This window comes from Larus michahellis, chromosome Z, assembly GCF_964199755.1.
Source record: "Larus michahellis chromosome Z, bLarMic1.1, whole genome shotgun sequence".
NCBI classification, from domain to species: Eukaryota; Metazoa; Chordata; class Aves; order Charadriiformes; family Laridae; genus Larus; species Larus michahellis.
The window spans coordinates 75,819,020-75,839,009 of record NC_133930.1 but is presented as its reverse complement, the minus strand read 5'-3'; the positions used below and the strand labels follow the sequence as shown (position 1 = coordinate 75,839,009).

Below are 19,990 nucleotides of genomic sequence, written 5' to 3'. Positions count from 1 at the left end.
AGCCTAATTTTTATCTTCAGCTATGGAAAGAGCATTTTCTGGAAATGAATGGGGTTATTGCCATTAAGATGTAGGAAGGGTTGTGGTGGATTAGGTACTAAAACAACTGAAGGTAGAATGTTTTCCTGAGAGGTGTCGTTCCATTCCAACAGAAGCACATTCTGTTGTAGCTCCTTCTGCTGTAGAAAGACAGTCTGAATTGTCTAGTGTGCTTTTTAGCGTTGCCTACTGTGCTTTTTAGCGTTGCCTACTGGGACCTCTTATGCAGAAATCCTGAAAAAATAATTTTTCTTCCCCTGAGAAGGAAGAGCAATCTTCCTGTTGCGCCTTTATAGGCGTTGCATCCAGCCAGTGAAACCTCCAACATTCCTAGTTTGCCCAGTGATGCATTTTTAATGTTGAACAAGAAAGAAAAAGGCCAGAAATATATGGACTGTAACATGAAAGGAAAGAGTATGCAGACGGTCCTGCTGGTTGTGTGCTGAGTTAGATGCACCTCCATCTTGTGATTTACATGAAGTTAAGCTCGATCTCCAGCCTGTGGCACCAGAGAGTTGTAGAATTCAGGAGTTTGGGAGTATACTGTGTGATAAGGTTTAGTTTTGAAGTCATCACTGTACAAAGGCATATCTAGAGATTAGCAATCATACATCTGTCAGGAAACAAACAAACAAACAAATTAGCTAGGACAAGTGGTGGAAGATCCAGTGTGCTCATCAAGAAACTAACTGGGTTCTCCATGGATTTAATAACATTTTTTGATCAAATCTTCTCTGCGGTTTCCAGTTGGCTGAACAGGGCACTCAGTTGAGGGCTACTGATCCTTTCTTCACCCAGGCAGTTTCATTCATCCCTCTGTCCAAGTGTTGCTGCTCCGCTTCCTCCTGTGCTACTATGTGACAGTACACGAAGCAAACAAATCAAAACAAGGGTAGAAGCAGTGTCCCCGTGCTCCCCTGACTTAGACCTTGTTTGTTTTTGCGTTCCAACCCTGGTAGATAGAAGTCTTTTCCTGCCCACAGTTTATTGCTTATTACTAGCTACTAAAATAATACCCTGCCACAGGCCACAAAAATGTTCCCCTATAAGCCACTTGTGAGAACCGCCTTAGCCTTAAAAATAGGAAGGTTTTCCTTGGAGAATCATTCCTTCAGAGGGAAGGATCTGCCAGTACATGGGTAGATTCGGTCTATATTTTTGATTTTGATTTTTTTTAATCATGTTGTCTAATTCTTGGAGACAGTGAGGGGCACCAGATTAGACAACGATAGAAAGCAGTGCCTTGGCTATTTGCTTAAGACCATGCCTATGAAGTGTAAAGCACTAGCTTCCTTCAGCTGTTTTGTGGACCTCCTATGTCGTCTTGGGACAAATCTGCATCACAGATAAATCAAAAGACAAGAAAGTCACACCATAATTCAGGTAACAAGAATGAAAGCATGTGTTTAGTCCAGATAATCTATCAATTTGGATGGACAACGTTCCAGAGATGGGCCCTATTTCAAATGAAAACTGACTCCAGATGTGCCATCCAGAAAGTTTTCTACAGTTTTGTGTTAACACATCTGTACTTGGCATAGACAGCATAGGAAAGGGAGATACCGAGAGACCACCAAAGCAGCCAGTCAGCACTGTTACCCTGACTCTTGCCGCCTTGCCCATAGATCAGCTATCAACATGAAGTCTGAATTTTTATCTGTGCCATCTTCTGAGATAGGATGTTTTGTGTGAGATGGATTGCCAAACAGCAGAGTGACAAGTTTACAGTTTTCCATTTAGGTGCTGGGTAAAATTTCCTCAGGGAAATTCTGATACCGACACTGAGGAAGAGTGCTTGGCCCTTCAATGACCGGAGGCAGAAACCCTGGGAAAGGATTGCCTTCCATGTCCACAGTGATGCTGCTGTATGTACCTGCAGGCAGTGTCCTATGGCAGTAAATGGTGAACACTGCAGTTAGCTGTTAAAAATTCCAAAAGGTTTGGGGGAAGGGAGCACTACAGGGAAAGAAAATAGTTCTGAGCTTGCCTGTAATTACACCAAAGTAATTGACTGGCCTCAGTGGGGTGGCATGGGCGTAACTGGAAGCCCAGAATATCTCATTAAATCTCCTCCTACCTACTGCATTCACTATAGTCATCCAGATGTTCTCAGATGCTGCAGATACGACCATAGCCCTAATTACAGGCTAACAGGGCAAGCCGCAGGAGAAAGAAAACAGCCCCAGACCTTCATCAGGTGAACAAACGTGAGCTATTCATTTTATTCCTGAGGCTGGGTCTCTGTGACAGAGGCACAAGGTGCATGCTACCTTCAATTAGTTGTCATGGGGTGGCCTCCTGCACTGAGGAGCTGCAAAGCAGGCCTCCTGGGAGCCTGAGGTTTCTGACAAGGCATATACAAGCAATTCTTCTTTAATGGGCACTTGAGCCTGCTATTTCCTTTTGTAAAAAACTCTTTCCCTTAACAAAGAGTTTGGAAAGGCACTTAAAAATATATGAATTTATCACATCGTTGCACGAATTGTGGTTTTAAGAAAAAAAATAGATATTGCGAACAAAATCCCTCTGGCTTGTAAATTGTGTTGGATAGCTAGGAAGCATGTGCTTCCTGAACAACAACAAAGAGAGCCAAGGATAGACAATATCCATGGCTATCAGATAAAAGGGACCAGAACAAACTGAGACAGCTATCCTGAAATGACTACATTTTCACATGAAGAAACCGAGATAGACCTGGGGCTGAAGGTAGAGAAAGGAGGGTTTTGAAGGCAACCTGGAAACTTTATAGACTCTGTTTAAAAGTCCAGTTTTGATAAGTTGTCTGTGGACCAATATCATTTTTTTTGAGGCTGATGCTTTTTGTCTTCCAAGGAAATCTTCCATCTTTCTCATTCAGGTAGCCTTGGTGGAGGTGAAAGCCCTGCTGTTGTTTTCCACTGCAACTGACTCTTCCCAGCTGTACAACTCTAGATTTTGCTTCTAGCACTAACGCCAGTTCTAGTGTCACACAATATTTCTAGACCGTGTGTGCCTATACTATGGAACAGAAAGTGCCTACTGTTGCGCTGCTCTGTGTAGGAATGGTCCCGTCATATCTCTGGAATTGAATGCAGCCCCCAGGCAGCCCCTCCCAAAAAGAGCCCCTGAAAGTAGGAGTTGAGAATAAGGCATGAAAATGTATCTCTATATTAGGAGGGACTAGCAGAGCTTTCAGTGTTGAAAAACAAGCACGCATAGTGGATAAGGTGAGCAGGGAACAGGCTACTTGCTATTTCCTCCAAACAAGTAACATCCTAGCAGCTACTGCAAGCAGGACTTCAAAATAGATGAAAGGAAGTACTTTTCACCTGGCATGTAGTTAAATTTATGGCACTGCTGTTACCCATTGGTGGAGACCAGATGTCAGGATGCTGCAGGGCTTATCTCAGTTTTGGGTAACCCAGTGCTTCCCATAATTGCCTGCTCTGTTCCTGAGAGTGGGAGAGAGAGAGACTCGTGTGTAGCTGTGGAGATTTCAGTACGCGCAGGCAGACTGATAGCCTTGGTAGCGGTCTTCGTGGGTCATGATCATGACTGGGATGAACAAAAGAGTTGCTTTTTGACTCAGGAGACTGGGAACTTCTTTTCCAGTTTCACATGCAGTAATGGGTGATGGCAGAGTTCAATGGCACACAGTCTACCTCTATAGGTACTCGGCACTGGTGAGGCCCCACCTCGAGTACTGCGTTCAGTTTTGGGCCCCTCGCTACAAGAGGGACATTGAGGTGTTGGAGCGTGTCCAGAGAAGGGCTACAAAGCTGGTGAGGGGCCTGCAGGACAAACCTTATGAAGAACGACTGAGGGAGCTGGGGTTGTTTAGCCTGGAGAAGAGGAGGCTGAGGGGAGACCTTATCACCCTCTACAACTACCTGAAAGGAGGTTGTAGAGAGATGGGGGCTGACCTCTTCTCCCTGGTGACAAGTGATAGGACGAGGGGAAACGGGTTCAAGTTACATCAGGGGAGGTTTAGATTAGATATTAGGAGACATTTTTTCACTGAAAGGGTTATTAAACATTGGAATAGGCTGCCCAGGGAGGTGGTGGATTCACCATCTCTGGAGGTGTTTAAAAAAAGGGTAGATGGGGCACTGAGGGACACGGTTTAGAAGTGGCTCTTGTCAGGGTAGGCTAAAGGTTGGACTCGATGATCTTAAAGGTCCCTGCCAACCTCAACAATTCTATGATTCTATGATTCTATGATTCTATAATGTAGAAAAGCCAGAGCATGGGGAGGTTCAGAAGGGTCTTTCCTTCTAGTACTCCTAGTACTGACATGAAAAGAATTTCCTTATTAATTTCCTTGGGAAGTAATTTGAACACGTTATCCTCGCTTGTCCTTGAATCTGGTGTTTGCTCTGTATATAGAAATGAACACTTGTACAGAACAGGTTTTATATAGTTACACAGGATATAAGCTATCTATTTACATTTTACTCCTGGTTATTATAGCTTTGCATATTTGCAGGGTCTGCTTTTAGGATTCCAGAGACATCTACATACTATGCAAAGTCTTTCACAGCCAAGAAGTTCCTGTGCTGGCTGGTGCATTTATCATTATATGAGTCCTTCTGCTGATGCAAATTGTCCTACTGCCCATAAATCTTGGAGTTTACCCTAGAATAAGGGTACCTTGAAAAGCTATTGCCTTGCTAAGAAAAACTTGCTTTGATATTAGACACCAGAGCTTAGAATCTGAAGGCATGTGCTTCAGGATGGGGATGTTGTGGTTTTCTCCACCTCCCTTCCACAGAGATACTGAATTGTCCCTGCCGTCCACCTCCCAGCCTCAGGCTCCAGGTTGAGTGTCTCTGTATTGCTGTGCTGTCTGGCCTGTGTTGCATGAGGTGTTAGAATTACTGCAAGCCCCAAACCTCCCAAATCATGTATCGGGAGCCAAAAGAGATCGGAGATTATGAGGTTTTGTACAAAACACTGGTATTTCAGATGCATTGGGGGGTGCTCCTCCCAGATTAGCATGATAACCAGGTGAGGGGCAGGCGGATGATGAAGTACTGCTTGCCTACAGTGCTTGTACAGCATGCTCTTCTGGGACCCACACCTAATAGTTCTGTTCCTTGAGTAATAATACAGTGATTGTGTGCATTTTCTACTGCATTTGTACATTTTTTTCTTTTGATAATCTGTATACACGTGGTTCTCTGGCAATAAGCATGTTTGGACAGGGATTAAATAAAAATAGTAAGCAATTTGACGGAGATAAGTGGAAGTGTCTCATATCAGCTTTGCCTGTGGCATTTTTCTCCTCTTTGTGCTTACTTGGTAGGCTTGCAAAAAGATAAATATTGCAGTTTTGATAAGAAATGCTTAGAGATCAAAGTGAAATTGACAGCTTGCAGTTATCTCGGGATTTAATTATTAACCCAGTAGTTTTGGAAGGGGGTGGGAGGGCGGCAGCACACCTTGAGCAGTGTCAAAGGTACGTGAGCCATTCTCATAAGGAGGTGTGTGGTGAGCCATGTGCACAGCCCATTGCTGCTGCTGCCAGAGGAGCTGCTGACCGTGCTTACTGAAGAATTTGTTAGTTCTCCAAGCTGGGATTTGGTCCCATCGTGTCAGCTGCGGAGACTGTGCCTTGCTTGTTCAGCCCTGGCTCTTGGCATGTGGTTAGCTGTTGCACACAGCTCGGCATGGCTGTCTCTGTGACTGCTGATCCAGGAGCATGATGTGCGGCCTATTCTCAGCCCTGGTGTTCCAAGAATTGTTGGGATTTTATACCAATTAATTTGAAATGTCAGAAAACGCAAACACTGCAAAATTCTATGTGTTTATAAATGTATTTGTTAGACCTCCCCTCATCTCTGACCATTAACTCTCCTTGACTGTCTGATTTAGACTTGTGAGGAAGAGTGAATGGATGTGAGATGAATGAATCTGAATGGGGATTTAGAGAACTGGACTTCTCATTGGCAAAAGACTGCAAATGCATTGGTGCAAGTTTATGGTTTTTCAGAGCATATAGGTGGCAAGCATAAATGATTTTTTACGGATTAGTAAGCAAAGTCCAAGCCCAGAGAACTCCTCTGTAGAGGAGTCATTTCAATCTGTCACGCTTCAGGTACAAAAGGGCAACGGAAACATCGGTAAACGCAAACAAAAAAATGCTTGCAGTTTAGCTCCTAAATGCTTAGACATGAATAGCAAGCAGCACAAAGGCTTTGCCAGGGTATTTATATCAGGAAAGTTTCTGAGGCAATGTATAGCGTAACAGTTCCCCCAGCAATGTAGACACATCGGTTCTCAACACAGCACCAGCTGTACCGGAGGAAAATGCCCCTTACGCATAGGAGCTGCCTTTACCTACTGTGTTATACAGCTTAGCTGGAAAACATTTTCAGCATAGCACCTGGTCCTAATCACCCAAAAGGCCATTTTTCATTATAAAGGCAAAATAATCAGGGAAAGTGGAGCAGGTTGAGATACCAGATCTGGCAGTATGGACATGCCTGGTCTGGCTCACGTGCTAGACCTGGCTCAGACTGTGGTGGGAAGGGAGTGTGCACCCATTGTCGCCAGGTGGTTTCTAACACAGGTTTAGCTCTTGGTGTCTTTATCTCAGTTTGGACTATCAGGTATTCTTTACAGTATGCCAGGACTAGCAACAAGCTCTTGGCTGTGAATATGTGCGGATTTTGACAGGCCGGGTTAATTCACTTACATTGGCAAATGTTGCTCATGTTCTCTGAAGTTGAGGTTCATCAAAGCCAGCGGAGGCTCTGGAAAAAAACCCCTCACCAAACCAGTGTTTGACTGGGCGTGGTGCATCAAAGCCAGCGTCAAGACTTGTGAAAGTCTGGCTGGAAGGGGCGTCCTCCTGCAGCGGGGCTGTGCATATGAGAGTTTCCCGTGAGCTCTGGGCATCACTTTGTTCTCTCCTGAAAGCAGCAGCATTGTCCCAGGCCACCCAGGCTGCTGCCTGAATGCAAGTTGCCCGATCCAGCCTGCTTTAACAAAAAACCAGGCCTGAGCCCGTCAGGGGGCGGGCATCTGCCAGGTCTGCAGGATCGGGCGCCAAACCCTGGAAATGAAACACAGCTCAGTCAAAGGAGACGGGAAAAAAAAGTCACCTGGAAAGAGTTAGCTGTTCAAACTAGGGGCTGCAGGGGGACCCTGCTTTAATCTTTTTATAGTATAAAAATTTCGTGACTGAATTAAAGCCCTACTGTTTGGACTGGATGATGTTACCTAATTCTCAGAAACGAGAGCAGCTGGCCACGATGCAGATACCTCCTAGCAAGCCCTACAGTGCACAGCACATCATTTAGCAGGGCTGTAAAAGAAAGGACATTTATTAGGGGGCTTGGGAGTGAAACTTAACGTGCTGGCTTGGCTTTTAGCTGGCCAGATTTCATTTCCAGCTCCTCTGTTTTATTTTCCACTTAAATAAAGAAATAAATTAAGCACTTTTTGCCCGCCTTCCAAAACTGGGTTTTCGCATGCTTTTGGGTAAATCCCGTGCAGAGAGCCTGGGGGGTCTTGACATGAATGTTGTTAACCTTGTGGTGATGTAGCTAGACAGCAAAGGTCCTCTCAAAATCCGCTCTTGGGAGGATGTGGAAAAGGAGGGCAGGTAATGGAGGTGTTAAAAATCGCCTGATTGTTAGTAATTTTCACTCTGAGGCAAAACGAAAACAAAACCATGTCCTGAGTCAAACAAATAATGTGAATCTTACAAACACTTATTGCCATTTCCTGTTCCTTCTTCTTCCTGACATTCAAGCCAACCTCCAGTTGCTTAGGTTGGCACCATCAGGGTTGACATTTCTTCAGACAGATTTCCTTGCTGATGTGATTGCCAAAATGGACCTTGAGCTCATCCCGGTGGTCTTGCCCTGGTTTGTACTAGTGGAAGGTGACACTGGCTGCTCTCACACAACCCGTCCTGGCTTTACCACAGCACCCAAGTCTGCTGGCCATGGCAGCGTGTCAATCATTCACCCATAGGTGATGGGGCTAAGAAACAGCTGATGCTAATTTTTTAATGCTGTTTCACAAAACGATGAAGAGCCCTTTCGAAAATGTGTCCTTGGGTGGGCCAGTCAGCAATGCTCCAAAAACCATTGGGACCTGAGGAGTCCAACCCTTATCCCAGGAAATTTCTCACTTAAAAATAAAATAATGTAAAACCCCCCAGGGTTATTCCGTTCACAGCGTCTAGAGCATGCAAATATAAGTACTTGAAATCTTAAAGTATTAAATCTGTAATTTAAATTTTGAAAGTCCTGGAAGTGGCGCTGGGGGCACTGGGGACCTTCCTTTCTTCCAAACTCAGGAAATCAGCTTATTTCCTTATAGGGACACTTTTATTTAGCCATCCCTCCCTGCGCTAGATAATATACCTGCAGTACTTTCCACAAGAAACATGTTCATGCTTAGCAGTGCTGGCAGGATATTTTACCCTTGGATTTGGTGTTCTAGGCTTGAATGGCCTGACCTTATGCCTTCCCTGTGCTGGTGGATGAGCGCTCACACCAGCAGCGTTCTGGGCAGCTGAAGCAAAATGTTGTGATTAGTGCTGGTGGAGGGACCCCAGGGAACGGGGTGCAGTTTTCCGGCTTCCCCGCAAGCACTGCCCGTGAGCCGGATGAGCCACCATACTCACTGTGGCTTTGCTCCCTGCCTGTGCAACTACCATCGTTTTCGAAGCATGCCTCTTTTTGTTCTTGCTGAAAGATCCTCTCAGATTTTGGGAGAGCAGCCGGTACAGAGGAGGGCATAAATGCCCGTGTCTGGCACCAGCTAATGGGGTGCTGTTGATTTGTCAGTTTGGTATTAATTAAGCTGGGCAGGATCTGAGCAGCAGAGTCGTCGGGTGGGCAGGGTCCCAGCAGTACACTGAGAAACCAAGAGCAGCATGAGAAGAGTGCTAAGGGCTGCATTCTGGCTGTGGGAGCTAATGCGCTGGCTTCAGCGGGAGCCGTGTGCACATAACTGCTGCCAGGGGACAGGCCAAAAGGTTTAGTATTTCTCCGAACGAAGTATAAAAGTAATTATGAGCTTGGCCCGGGGTGCTTGGGGCTGAATTCATAACCATCTGGTGTTAATGGCCTGGAGTGAAACTTCAGGCGAAGGTTTCATTTCACTTATTATTCGTCAGGAAAGTCCCTGGCCAGCGACTGCAGCTTTCCTCATTAGTGGTGGAGTTTTGTACCTGCTGCCTTGTTGAGGGGCAGAGTGGATGCAGCAGCCCCAGTGCTGCTCTGCTTTGACATTAAGCAAGGGGCACAGAACATTGACAGTGAGGAACTGCTCAGACACTGTAAAGGAATTAAGAAGCCGAATGTAATACGTATCTTTCCACTCTGACATTAAATTTAATCTTACTAGAAACCCATGCCCAGGAGCCTATTGTATGGCTGTGCTCCCACGACAAAAAAGTTTCTAGGCTGAAATGTTCTCCTAGCATTGCTTATCCATGAGCAAAATCTGGTTTTAGGCTCTTTGTTAACACAAATCTCAGCCCATCCCAGGCCAAGACTGGGTGGAAGGACTGTGTGGAAAGCATATACTTTTTTTACTCCAACTGAAATTTTGCAGACAAAGCTTCCCATCCCAAATGGTGGGGACAGATATTCAGTTTCTGAAGGGACCCTCGTTGGTCTCCTCTTTGCTCGGCATTGGAGGTCTCCATCTGGGAGCAACCAGTGACCAGTGCCCAGAGGTGCATTGGGCAGAGACACAGTGACATAATAAGGTATGTTGGTAAGGGGAACCATACAGAGAGCAAAAGTGGCAAACAAGATATTAGGCTTGTCTGAGAACTCCAAGAGACACTTCCCTGCTTACTAAAATTTCTGATGGAGACTTTTAGTCATTGCTGTGCAGCCCAGAAGGTAGCGAGAGAGCATTACTCACTAACCATGAGAAACTGGAGTAAGAAATGTCACAGAGCTATTCAGCCTGCTTCTGCACAGACATTCAGGCATCTCCATTAAAAATTTTGGGTGAAAACTCAAATGTTCCGCATGGGAAATATCTCTCTTCTGTGCTTTCCTCTCTTTAGTCCAAGTACAGCAGCTGAAATACAGCTTGTGAAGGCCATCAGAGTTGTGTTCCTGGATTAAAATAAATTTTCAGCTAAAATAATTCAGTTCTTCTTTTCACCAAAAAAAAAAAATTTCTCGGGGCAGGGAGGTGCTTATCTTGATTATCTTCACACTGCCCGGTAACCACATTGCCACAAAAGAAGCAAGAGCAGTAGAGATGAGAAGTCACTTTAAAAATCTAATTCCACACTGCACTGTCAGCTTCTCAAAGTCTTTGCCAGCCATTCCCCCACAACTTGATGTTAGACTCTCTCTCGTTAGGGCAGGCTGTCATGGCATGGAAAACGCTGGGGTTTGCCTCTCTCCATGGTAAGTCCTAATCACGGCGATCACACTGAGGAGCTTATCTGACCTTTAACCTTCATGGTATGTGACCATGCTGGTGGTCTCCCATGATGGTTTTGGACAAGTTTTGCATGATATCACCCTTGGCAGGACAGCATGGTAGCTTGCTGCGTATTTGCTGTAAGCTGTCCAGTTTGCATGCTACCGATGAGTTTGCGCTTGGTTTTTTGCATGTTACCTCCTTTGAGGCATCAAACTCGGACAATGTAGAAACTTTCCAGAGGTAAAATTTTGCTCTGTAAGGTGCAGAACATAACTGACCACTTTCTTTCTCCTCCTTATCCCTCTCCCAAGACTGTCAATCGCTGGCAATCCTGTGCTATGCTCCGCTTTGTTTGTGGGGCTGTGGCTTATTTCAAGACCTGTTGGGGAGGAAGCACCCACACAGCAGCACAGCCTCAGCTTTATATTTCTGCTCAATTAGCATCTTCGTCTTCTGCAGTTTTTGCCAGAATCCTGAAGGCTCCTGAATCCCAAAATATCACCTTCGGCTCTGTGGTGACGTTGCGGTGCACGGCGACGGGCCTTCCAGTCCCCACCATCACCTGGCTGGAAAATGGAAAAGCTGTAAGTTCCTCTTTTTTCATGCTTTTGGTCCCCAGAAGGCTGCTAGCATCTGGAACCACAGCCCAGGGCTTAAAATGCGGGGCTGGGAGCCATCAGCCACGGTTTCTATTTCTGCCTTTCTTAGCACCTCGCTGTGCAGTCAAGTTGAGCCCGCCTTCCTGCTGCAATTTTCTCCTCTGCAAAACACTCTCCGGCTTCTCCAGGCTGTTGCATTTGTTAATTTTTTTGCGCCTGGAAAGGTTGAGATGAAGGATGCTTTGGATGCTTACAACCTTCCTCTGAGCCAGGGTTTCTATGACTTCATTGTGGGTTTAAGTATTTCTGCAGCCACCTTTCCTCTCTTTTATCCTAATCTGATAACAATAATATGGCAAAATCCTTTATTTGGCAAACTTACTTATTTGATGAAATAACACAAACTGAGGTAGTTAGGTAGAGTGAACTGTCTTGAGGCAAAATACCTGTGGGATAGCAAATATACACACCATATTTTCAGGTTAATAGATCTGAAATTTTCTAGACTGACCTAAGTGGCACACTGAAATATGTCACCAATTTATTCCTGGCTAGATGCACTTCCTCAAGAAAGGCACACCATCCTTAGCAGCAGTCTCCAAGAGATGCAAATCCACTGCTTCTCACAGGAAATTGTTCTGTGGTCTGATTATCCTGACCATTTAAAATAGGTGCCTGTTTTGAATTCGTCTGGCTTCCATGTCTGTATGTAGGCTATTGCAGTGCCTTCCCTTCAGCTGAACTGAAGAGTCTCCTGACACCTGATGCTGCCTCCCTAGGAGTGAGCGGTGCACCACAGTCACAGCAGCTCTGCAGCCTGGGCCTGCCATGGTTTTCCTCCAGTCTTCATATGGTTGTGATGGACATGTTTTATATTCTCTGTGGTCTTTCAACAATTTTTTTAAGGATGTGGGCCCCAGGGTGTGATGCTGTGGAGGAAGGTGGAGCAGCCGCTACTTGTAGCCTGGCAATCTGCCTCTGCTGCGTCTCACTGACCCTCTGTCAACCCTAAGTCCTTCTGGACACTGGCTGGCCATGCCCATTCCTGTGGACTTGCTTGTCCAACAGGACCAGTGAAACCTTTTGCTCACGTTCCTTACTTCAGGAGGCTATCCCCATCCTGGTCCGTATCACCTCTTTGCATGTATTAAAATACATTGTTAAGGAGCCTGGGCTACTCTGCAGGCTGTTTTGCCTTCCTTATCTCCTCTAAACTTCATTGTGTTCTCCAGTATGATTAAGGCTAACTTTCTATATTCCCTCAAAGTCCCTAGGGAGAACAGTAAAGGGAGCAGATCAGCCTCTGCAGAGCCCCATGTGTCCTTAGTAGTTTCTGGTGATTATTTTGAGACAACTGCGGGTGTTCATTCAAGACTTCTTCCCCATTGGGAAAGAAACTTTTTGGGGTGGTCTGGGGTTCCTGGGAAGGGCAGAGTATTTCCAGACCACAGGCCCATGCTTTCCTAAGTTCCCACTGGTGCGTTGGCCCCACAGAGAGCTGTGTGTGAGATGATGCTCAACGCCTGCCTGGGTCACTGCCTGGCTAGTCAGATCTGCTCTGCCCAATTTCTGTCTGCAAGGCAAAGCCCAGTCCCAGAAGGTGCTTCAGACTGCCTCATTTTAAATATGGCAAGGAGAACTTAAGAGCCTGTCTCTGGGAAAGTCAGGCCAGGAAGAGGGTGGACGAGCGTACTTGTGTTTGAGGGCTGGCTCACGAGCAAGCAACGGTGAGTCATTTGAAGATGCAATGTGCCTGTGATGTTACAGTCTCTGAACGCCAACCTGTAATTGTCCTGAGGTTTAAAGAGTGGGAATCTGCTGAGGTTGTTGAACGCCTTTGAAGAGAAGGATGGAAACTCCTCTGTGCAGTAGCTGCCTTGCCTACCTAAACAGAAACACAATTCCTTTTCTTCCTGCTGTGCACCATGGGGCATCATGGTCCTTAAACTGTAGTTTTCCTCGCTGCAAAGAACAAGTGAGCCAGGTGTGAAGACGTTTCTGCTTTGGTGGTGGCTGACGTGGCATTTTAAAGGCTAAAAATACCTGCTGAAACCAAAATCTTAGAGAATGTGTTTGAAAAAGGAAGGGAAATAATTAACACAAGGGAATGGTTTGAGGCTCCCAGCAGAGGAAACAGATAGCTGGTGTGGAAGTCCTAGGCATAATAACTACCTGACATTTTCACCTGTGATTTTTCACGGTGCATGTTACCGCGTGTACTGCTCGTACTGCTTGCAGCTACCTGAGTGCCCTTTTCCTCCCATGGCCCAGGGTGGGAGGAGCAATCCTGGCTTTCTGTGCTCATCAGGCACACTCCAGTACTGCCAGGAGGGGAGTTAACAGGACAGGGTACATCCGAGGCCTGAGAGGCAAGGAGGGAGAGAGGACTGGATCAGCACAAGGGGCTCAAGGAGAGCAGCCACCTCTCCTGGGTGGATGCTGGGAGGCAGGGGCAGCCTGTAAAGAAATTCCTCCTTTCCACCAGGCAGGTCCCAGCAGTGTCTTAGTGTGGAGTGGTTTCTGGGGAGAAAAAAATTCTAAAAGTAAATCTGACCAGCAGTGTAACAAAAGAGAAAATTATGAAAAAATATCCCCTGAGCTCCCATCCAACTGATCCATCCTGAGCCCCTGCCCTGAGCTCCCGCCCTGAGCTCCCATCCATCTTCACTGCATAAAGGCAAAAATTATCCCTGGTCTCTGCATTTGCACAGTGACTGGGACACGATCCATCCCTGGTGCAGTACTTACAATAACTCTGTTGGTCTGGTTATTTAGTGATTACTTCCCGTGCACATTCCCTTATGACAACTCCAAGTTGAGCTTGAGTGAGGCAAATCAAATACATTATTTCCAGCATTTTCTTTTCAGAGAGAAACCTGTCTGCTTACTGAGGATGTGATAGAACACTGACACATCCCTTCTTGCTTTTTCAGTTATCGCTGTTAATACCTTTGGAATCAGCGACTTGTCCTGTTGAAATCACGTTTCTACTAACTTCCAGGGGGGTCAGAGTGATCTCTCTAACTTCTCAGATAGACGAGTAGGTAGAGTGCTTTGCTGGGATGGATCCAAGGAGACAGTTGTCACTGTCCTTAGGGTCAGGTTGCACTGTTAGGATTCATGGGCAACCTAATCATGCTTGAATTGCACTTGATGCTTCCTATTAGTAAGAAAGGTAAAGCAGGCAATGCTGCTCCTTCCTACTGCTTTTGCAAGGTAAGAGTCTTGGTGTACCATATCCTTCTACTTTAATAAATGCCATATGAGCAGGAAAGACTTGAGGATAAAATCAAGCCCAGCTGGCCAAAGTCATCGTGCTCCAAGCTCATTTACCTGTGCCCTTCCTTGCTAAGGCATGAACAGGCAAACAATCTACTAGAAGTCCTGTAGCAATTAGCCAATTCAATTACATGAGCAAAACTGAGACTATAGCACTGTGGAACTGAAATTAGTTGCAAAAGTACTGCTCAAGTATGAAATATGAGAGGCCTTTAACATTTGCTTTTGTCTGGAAGTCAGCTGCTATGAAACCACCAAAATAACGCCAGCGGCTTTAGCTCTCTGCCACTTCTGTCTTCTTGCTATATCTTTCTCTGCCAATTTAAATGTTTGGGACTAGGTCACTTAGATTTTTCCTTGCTTTGTTTGTTCGCCTTTGTTGGAAACAGCATTGCACTGGGGCTTTTCACTCTCTTAGGTTTCTGCAGGGTCTATAGCGGAAAGTGTCAAGGACAGAGTGGTTGACTCCAGACTGCAGGTGTACGTCACCCGACCTGGCCTGTTCACTTGCCTCGCCACGAACAAACACAGCAAAGCTTTTGGAGCCGCAAAAGCTGCAGCAACCATCAGTGTTTCAGGTATGCTGGGAAAGAAGGTGTCATTAACTTTTTATCCTTGCCAATAGCAGTCCTAGCTACCGTGCTGGGGGAGAGGAAAGGGGTGTGAAGTACTCGGGATGAGGAGGGAAAGCCTTGGAAAGCTGATAGTGTGCAGGGGCTAAATCTGAGTACAAGTGCCTCCCCTGCCAGGCTATTTCCTCATATATTCTTACACTTTGTAGACTGGCACAGCTGTCATTTCCTGAATGTTTGATGCTGTCTTGTACTTTGTGTCCCAGAAGCACACTTGCTAAGTTCATCCATGCGGAGGAAGTTGTGGCCATGGCCCAGCATTGGTATCACCTAACAGCAAGGTGAAAATAACTTTCGTGAGCACTTTGGCTTCTCAGAGGGTTGCATCCAGAAAGCAGCGAGATTGCTGTTGGAGCAATACCCTGCCTGGGATAACCTCTGTTCCCAGGACATCTCCCAAATGGGGAAAGGAAGATCCAAAGAGGAGAAATACCAATGGTCTGAGCTAGTTGACAGAATTTATCACACTGAGAGAAATGTGGCAGCTTGTGCCTTCCCTCTTCGGACAGGCAGGGAGGTTTAGTTAGAGGAAAGAGGAATCATCCGGGACTCCAGATGGGGGGTAGCCCTGCTCCTGCTGTTAACCAGGCATACATCTGCTCCTCTCGTCTGTGCCTCAGTTTCTGCTCTGCTGAGAAAATAACCATGCCCTTTCTTACATTGGGCATTGAAACCTAGCAGCAAGCTCTGCCCCATAAGAAACTCAGCAGTTAGTTAGTACCATATTTTGTGTCCCCACTTCTGCTTTTAGCCCAGGCAAGGCTCTGCCCCACGAAGCAGAGCTCCAAATGCAGTAGGGAGGGCAGGTGCTTTAGGCTGGTAGGAGAACTTTGCTCCAGGCAGTCTCTGCTCAGCAAGAGGGGAGCAGCCTCCCAGACTTGAGCAGGAGCCTGCCTTGACCTTGTCCGAGCTCCCAAGGGTCCCACGGTAGAGGTGTCCAGGTCCTTGGATGATGCTCAGAGCTTCTTCCCGGTGCCAGCGCAGCCCAGCTCCCTGCAGTGCTGCAAGTGGGGAGCACAGACTTGTGCCTGTGCTGCTCCCTGGTTTCTCACACCTGTTACAGCTGCTGCCTGCAGTAATAGGTGATGGGTGGCTTAAACAGAGGATGCTATTTGCCAGTTATGTAGGACCCAAAGGATAAGGGTAAAGATGTGGGTTTAGGCTGCAAGAGTCCACCTTGGCAAGAATTGCAGTCAACAATCCACTTCCACCTCATCATTCCCTCTCCCCATATGGTGTCCAGTGCTGCCAAACTCTTTTTCACCACAAGAAGGTGCAAAATAAGGATAGAATTGAGCTGCATCCTTTTCAGACAGCTTACAAGTCTCAGACAGATTTCCTAGCATGGAAATCTTAACTCCCACATCTCAGAGGGGGCAATGAAGTGTCACTGATGTCTTTTCCATTTCTTCTTTCTCCTGGCTCATCCCAATTGCTGGATCCGGTGCCTTCCGGCAGAGTGGAGGTAAGAATGACTTTCTGCAGCTGCCTAGGGGCTTTCTCTTGGCCAGGGAGGAGAAGGATGATGAATCAAGGGGATTTGGTTAATTTTGCTTAAATGCAGGGAGTGGGTTTCTGGATGCCAAGCATGCAGATGATGTTCACCTGAAAGGAACACTGAGTTTGTTTATACAGGCATAATTAGAGACTGGGACCAGGTAGATAAGGATGTTTCAGTGTCAAAGAGTGGATCACACATCAGCAAGGGTGCTTAAAATACAGCAGTGGGGAGAATGTTCTGAAGTAAGTTCTGTTCACAGTTACATATCCACAAATTCACTGACCTTATAAATTTACAGGCAAAAGTTTAACTGCAAGTTAAACTCCTGTCTGTACACAGCCAATAAATTTATTTTGGTTTGGTGAGCACCAGATTAGTGCAAGACAAGTTCAGTCATTTTTTCCAAGCAGAGTTATGCATGGATAAAGCTACTTGTGTGTGATCAGACATGCACTTTTTCTTAGTATTTTTTTGAGTACTAAACACTTTGGCTATTTTTTTTTTTCTTTTTAGAGTCCTAGCATGTTTCTACAGGCTGCACTGGCAGATCAGTCTGGAATGAAAATGAGAGGCTTAGTCTGTGAGGAGGGCTGGTAGCTACTGGCCCTCAAAGTAAAGAACAGAGCCTGAGAAAGCCTGAGCAAATGGCTTTGCCACTCTGCTGACACAGGCTCCCTGCCAAGGCCCTTGCCTCCTTCACAAGGGCTTGCAAGGTTGATTCAGGAAGTTTGAAAGTGATTTAGTGACCACCCGATGATGATGGCAGACTTATGCCTTACACCTGCACCCGTGTAGGTGTGACAGGCATGGGAACAGTGATCAAATACTCAGCCCTTCTGTCCTGCAGTTGTTCTCAACATTTGCTGCACGAAATTCCCTTTCTGTGACAAGGCGTTGTGAGAAACACGTTGTGGCTGCCTCTCCATTGCAGCCTGGTTTGTGTCTCCCTGCAGGTTTTAAAAAAGCAAGGGAACACAATATTAGCACTGGTGGCTCTTGTCAGGCTTCTTCTGCAGCCCGTTGAAGTCAGCAGCACAGCTGCCCCATGCATACCTGTGCCTTCTTTTGCCTTTTGGGGCACAGGAAGGACGCACCTTTCAGATTAAGCACAATGGGCATCATCAGGAAAATGTGAAAAACATGTTCCCTCACATGCCAAGGACAGCTCTGGCAGGGTGCTGGGGACAGCATGGTGTTGTGGGGAAATATTCTTTGTGCCAGGGAGATGTCACAGGCTGTGAGACCAGTGAAGGATGCCTGGGAGTGCCTGTGTCACACACAGGTGTGTTTGTGGAGCCTGGGGTGATGCAGGGTGTCATACCTTCACTGCTGTTTTGGTACTACCTCAAGGAATCTGTGCCTTCCTGTATTTTTTAGCCAGTGCAACATATAGGAAAAAGTAGGAATTAAGAAAAAAATGACATGGAGCTCAAAGTAGGGCAGCTAAACCAGAGCCATAGAGTGTCATCTACAGAGAGCAGCATCTGAAAAGCTGAAAATTGGGCATCCTGTGTAATCCCTTGTCCTTGTACCTCCAGCTTTCCAAAGAAAAACAGCAAGAACCCCCAGGGTTGACAATGGATGATTATTTGGACAGGGGAAAGAAATAAAAGGCAAAGATACAAATAACTCTGCTGGCTACTCCAAATGGTTGGCGTGTTGTGAATTGAACTCCCTGACCCCACTTAAACTGGCCGAATGAGCAGTGGGGACAGCTGCACCCAGCCCTCCTCCCCTCCCTATTCGGCTGTCTGTCGTACCCGCGGAGGCCGTTTTCCCAGTTTTCCCCCCTCACTAAGGGCACTGCATCCCACAGGCTGCCTGAGCGGAGGGCGCATCCTCACCACAGACCTTGCTGCCGTGGGGCAGCCATGGGAGCTGCTGGGAGCATGGCTGACCTGTGCATGCCCTCACCCTACTGCTCCCTTTTGATGGCCGTGGGGAAGAAGGGAAGGAGGGATGACAGCCGTCTCCTGCTAGATACTAAAAACGCGGGAAAGATAAATAAACAGCCCATGAAGGAGCCAACCCTGCTGTGCTTTTTATAGCTCTAGCATAGTTCTGGCCCCATGCTTTGTGGCAGGAGCTTGCAACGTGGGAGATGTGGTGAAGGGTGGAAAAGATGGACCTTGCAGGGAAGCGCCAGAAGGAAAACCGCAGAGGCTTGTGCCTTTCTCCTCCCTGTATCTCCCACCTAAATGTGTGTGGGAGAGGGGCAGGGTCAGGAGGGGTGCAGGAGCTGAGGAGGGGCAGGCAGGAGCTTGGCTGGTCTGATCTTGTGAAAAATTTCCTGGCACGTGTTGGGTGGGACTCACCACCCTCCTGCTAATCGAGTCTATCCAAAATTAAACTGTTGCTTGTCAGGAAAGCAAAAACTCCCGAGTTATCACAGGTGTACAGCAAGCAGCATGGCTGATCTCTACTGCAGGGAAGCAGGAAAACAAAACATTTCCCAATTAGGGCATGGGCGCAGGGTGAGGGGCCATGCTAGGTCACAGTCATGCATGATTGCTTTGTCTTTTTGCCCACTTAGAATGCTAGCAACCCTTGGCCAGAGCCTCAGCCCTGGAGCTCACCAGGAGAGGCCTGCATACTCACCAGGGCTCCTTGCAGAAGTTTCATTTTTGGGTGGTATTAGCTGTTTTTAGTGTTTATAACCACCTACACTCCCCTCCGTCCTCTGTTACCCTTACAGATGTCACTTTATTCAGAAACAGGGCTTATCCATCTTGCTCCTACAGGTGTTTAGGGCTGTGAGCTTACTGTGTGTGTATGTTCTTGTCCTCAACAGCAAGCTGTACAAGGGTGATGCAGGCTACTGCAGCACATACAGAGGTGAGGTGTGTAGTGCTATCTTGGCGAAGAATATTCTTGTTTTCTTCAACTCCTCCTATGCTGACCCAGAGGAGACCCAAGAGCTGCTTGTGCACACTGCCTGGACTGAACTGAAAATGGTGAGTTCATTCTGCCATCCGGCCGCTGAGTCTCTGCTGTGTAACTACATCTTCCAGGAGTGCAATCCCTCGGGAGCTGGGCCAGCCCCAAAACCAGTGTGCAGGTAAATGAAAAGAAATGCTTATCTTTCATTTTGTGGGGACGTGTAGGCAGCAGGGGAGTGGTGAGGGTCTGTCTAGACCTGCAGTGTCACTGAGTGAAAATGGGCTGTCTAGGTTTGCATGGGTTTTCCCTTTGGTCTCTCCTCTGTACACACAAAGATGACCTGATCCATCTTACTCTGTGCTCATTGCTAGGGTATGGACTGACTTTCAAGCCCAGACATCTGTGTTATATCAGTCTTTTAGCAGACAGTGTTGAAAAGAAATATCCATTTGACTGACATAATTGATTTAAATAATTAACATATTGCTATCGGTTAAACCTTACTAGGGCAGTATGTACTCATTATTACTATCAAAAGTAATTGCTTGTTTGGAATTTTGGCTAAATATGGTCACAATGCATGCAACAAATCTGGCTAAGGCAATACACTAATCATTCAGCACTTCCCACCACAACGAAGATGAAACAAAAAAAGATTACACCAGAGA

General features: G+C 46.5%; 1 protein-coding gene across 1 annotated transcript in view; it reads left to right on the top strand.

Moving 5' to 3' along the window:
• The window catches only part of MUSK (muscle associated receptor tyrosine kinase), a 52,390-nt gene that overhangs the window by 13,705 nt on the left and 18,695 nt on the right, over positions 1–19,990 (top strand). The window contains exons 6-9 of the mRNA XM_074570048.1: positions 10,891–11,015; positions 14,728–14,887; positions 16,400–16,406; positions 19,234–19,500. Of these exons, the coding sequence (XP_074426149.1) occupies positions 10,891–11,015; positions 14,728–14,887; positions 16,400–16,406; positions 19,234–19,500 (559 nt within the window). The remainder of the gene's footprint in view (positions 1–10,890; positions 11,016–14,727; positions 14,888–16,399; positions 16,407–19,233; positions 19,501–19,990) is intronic.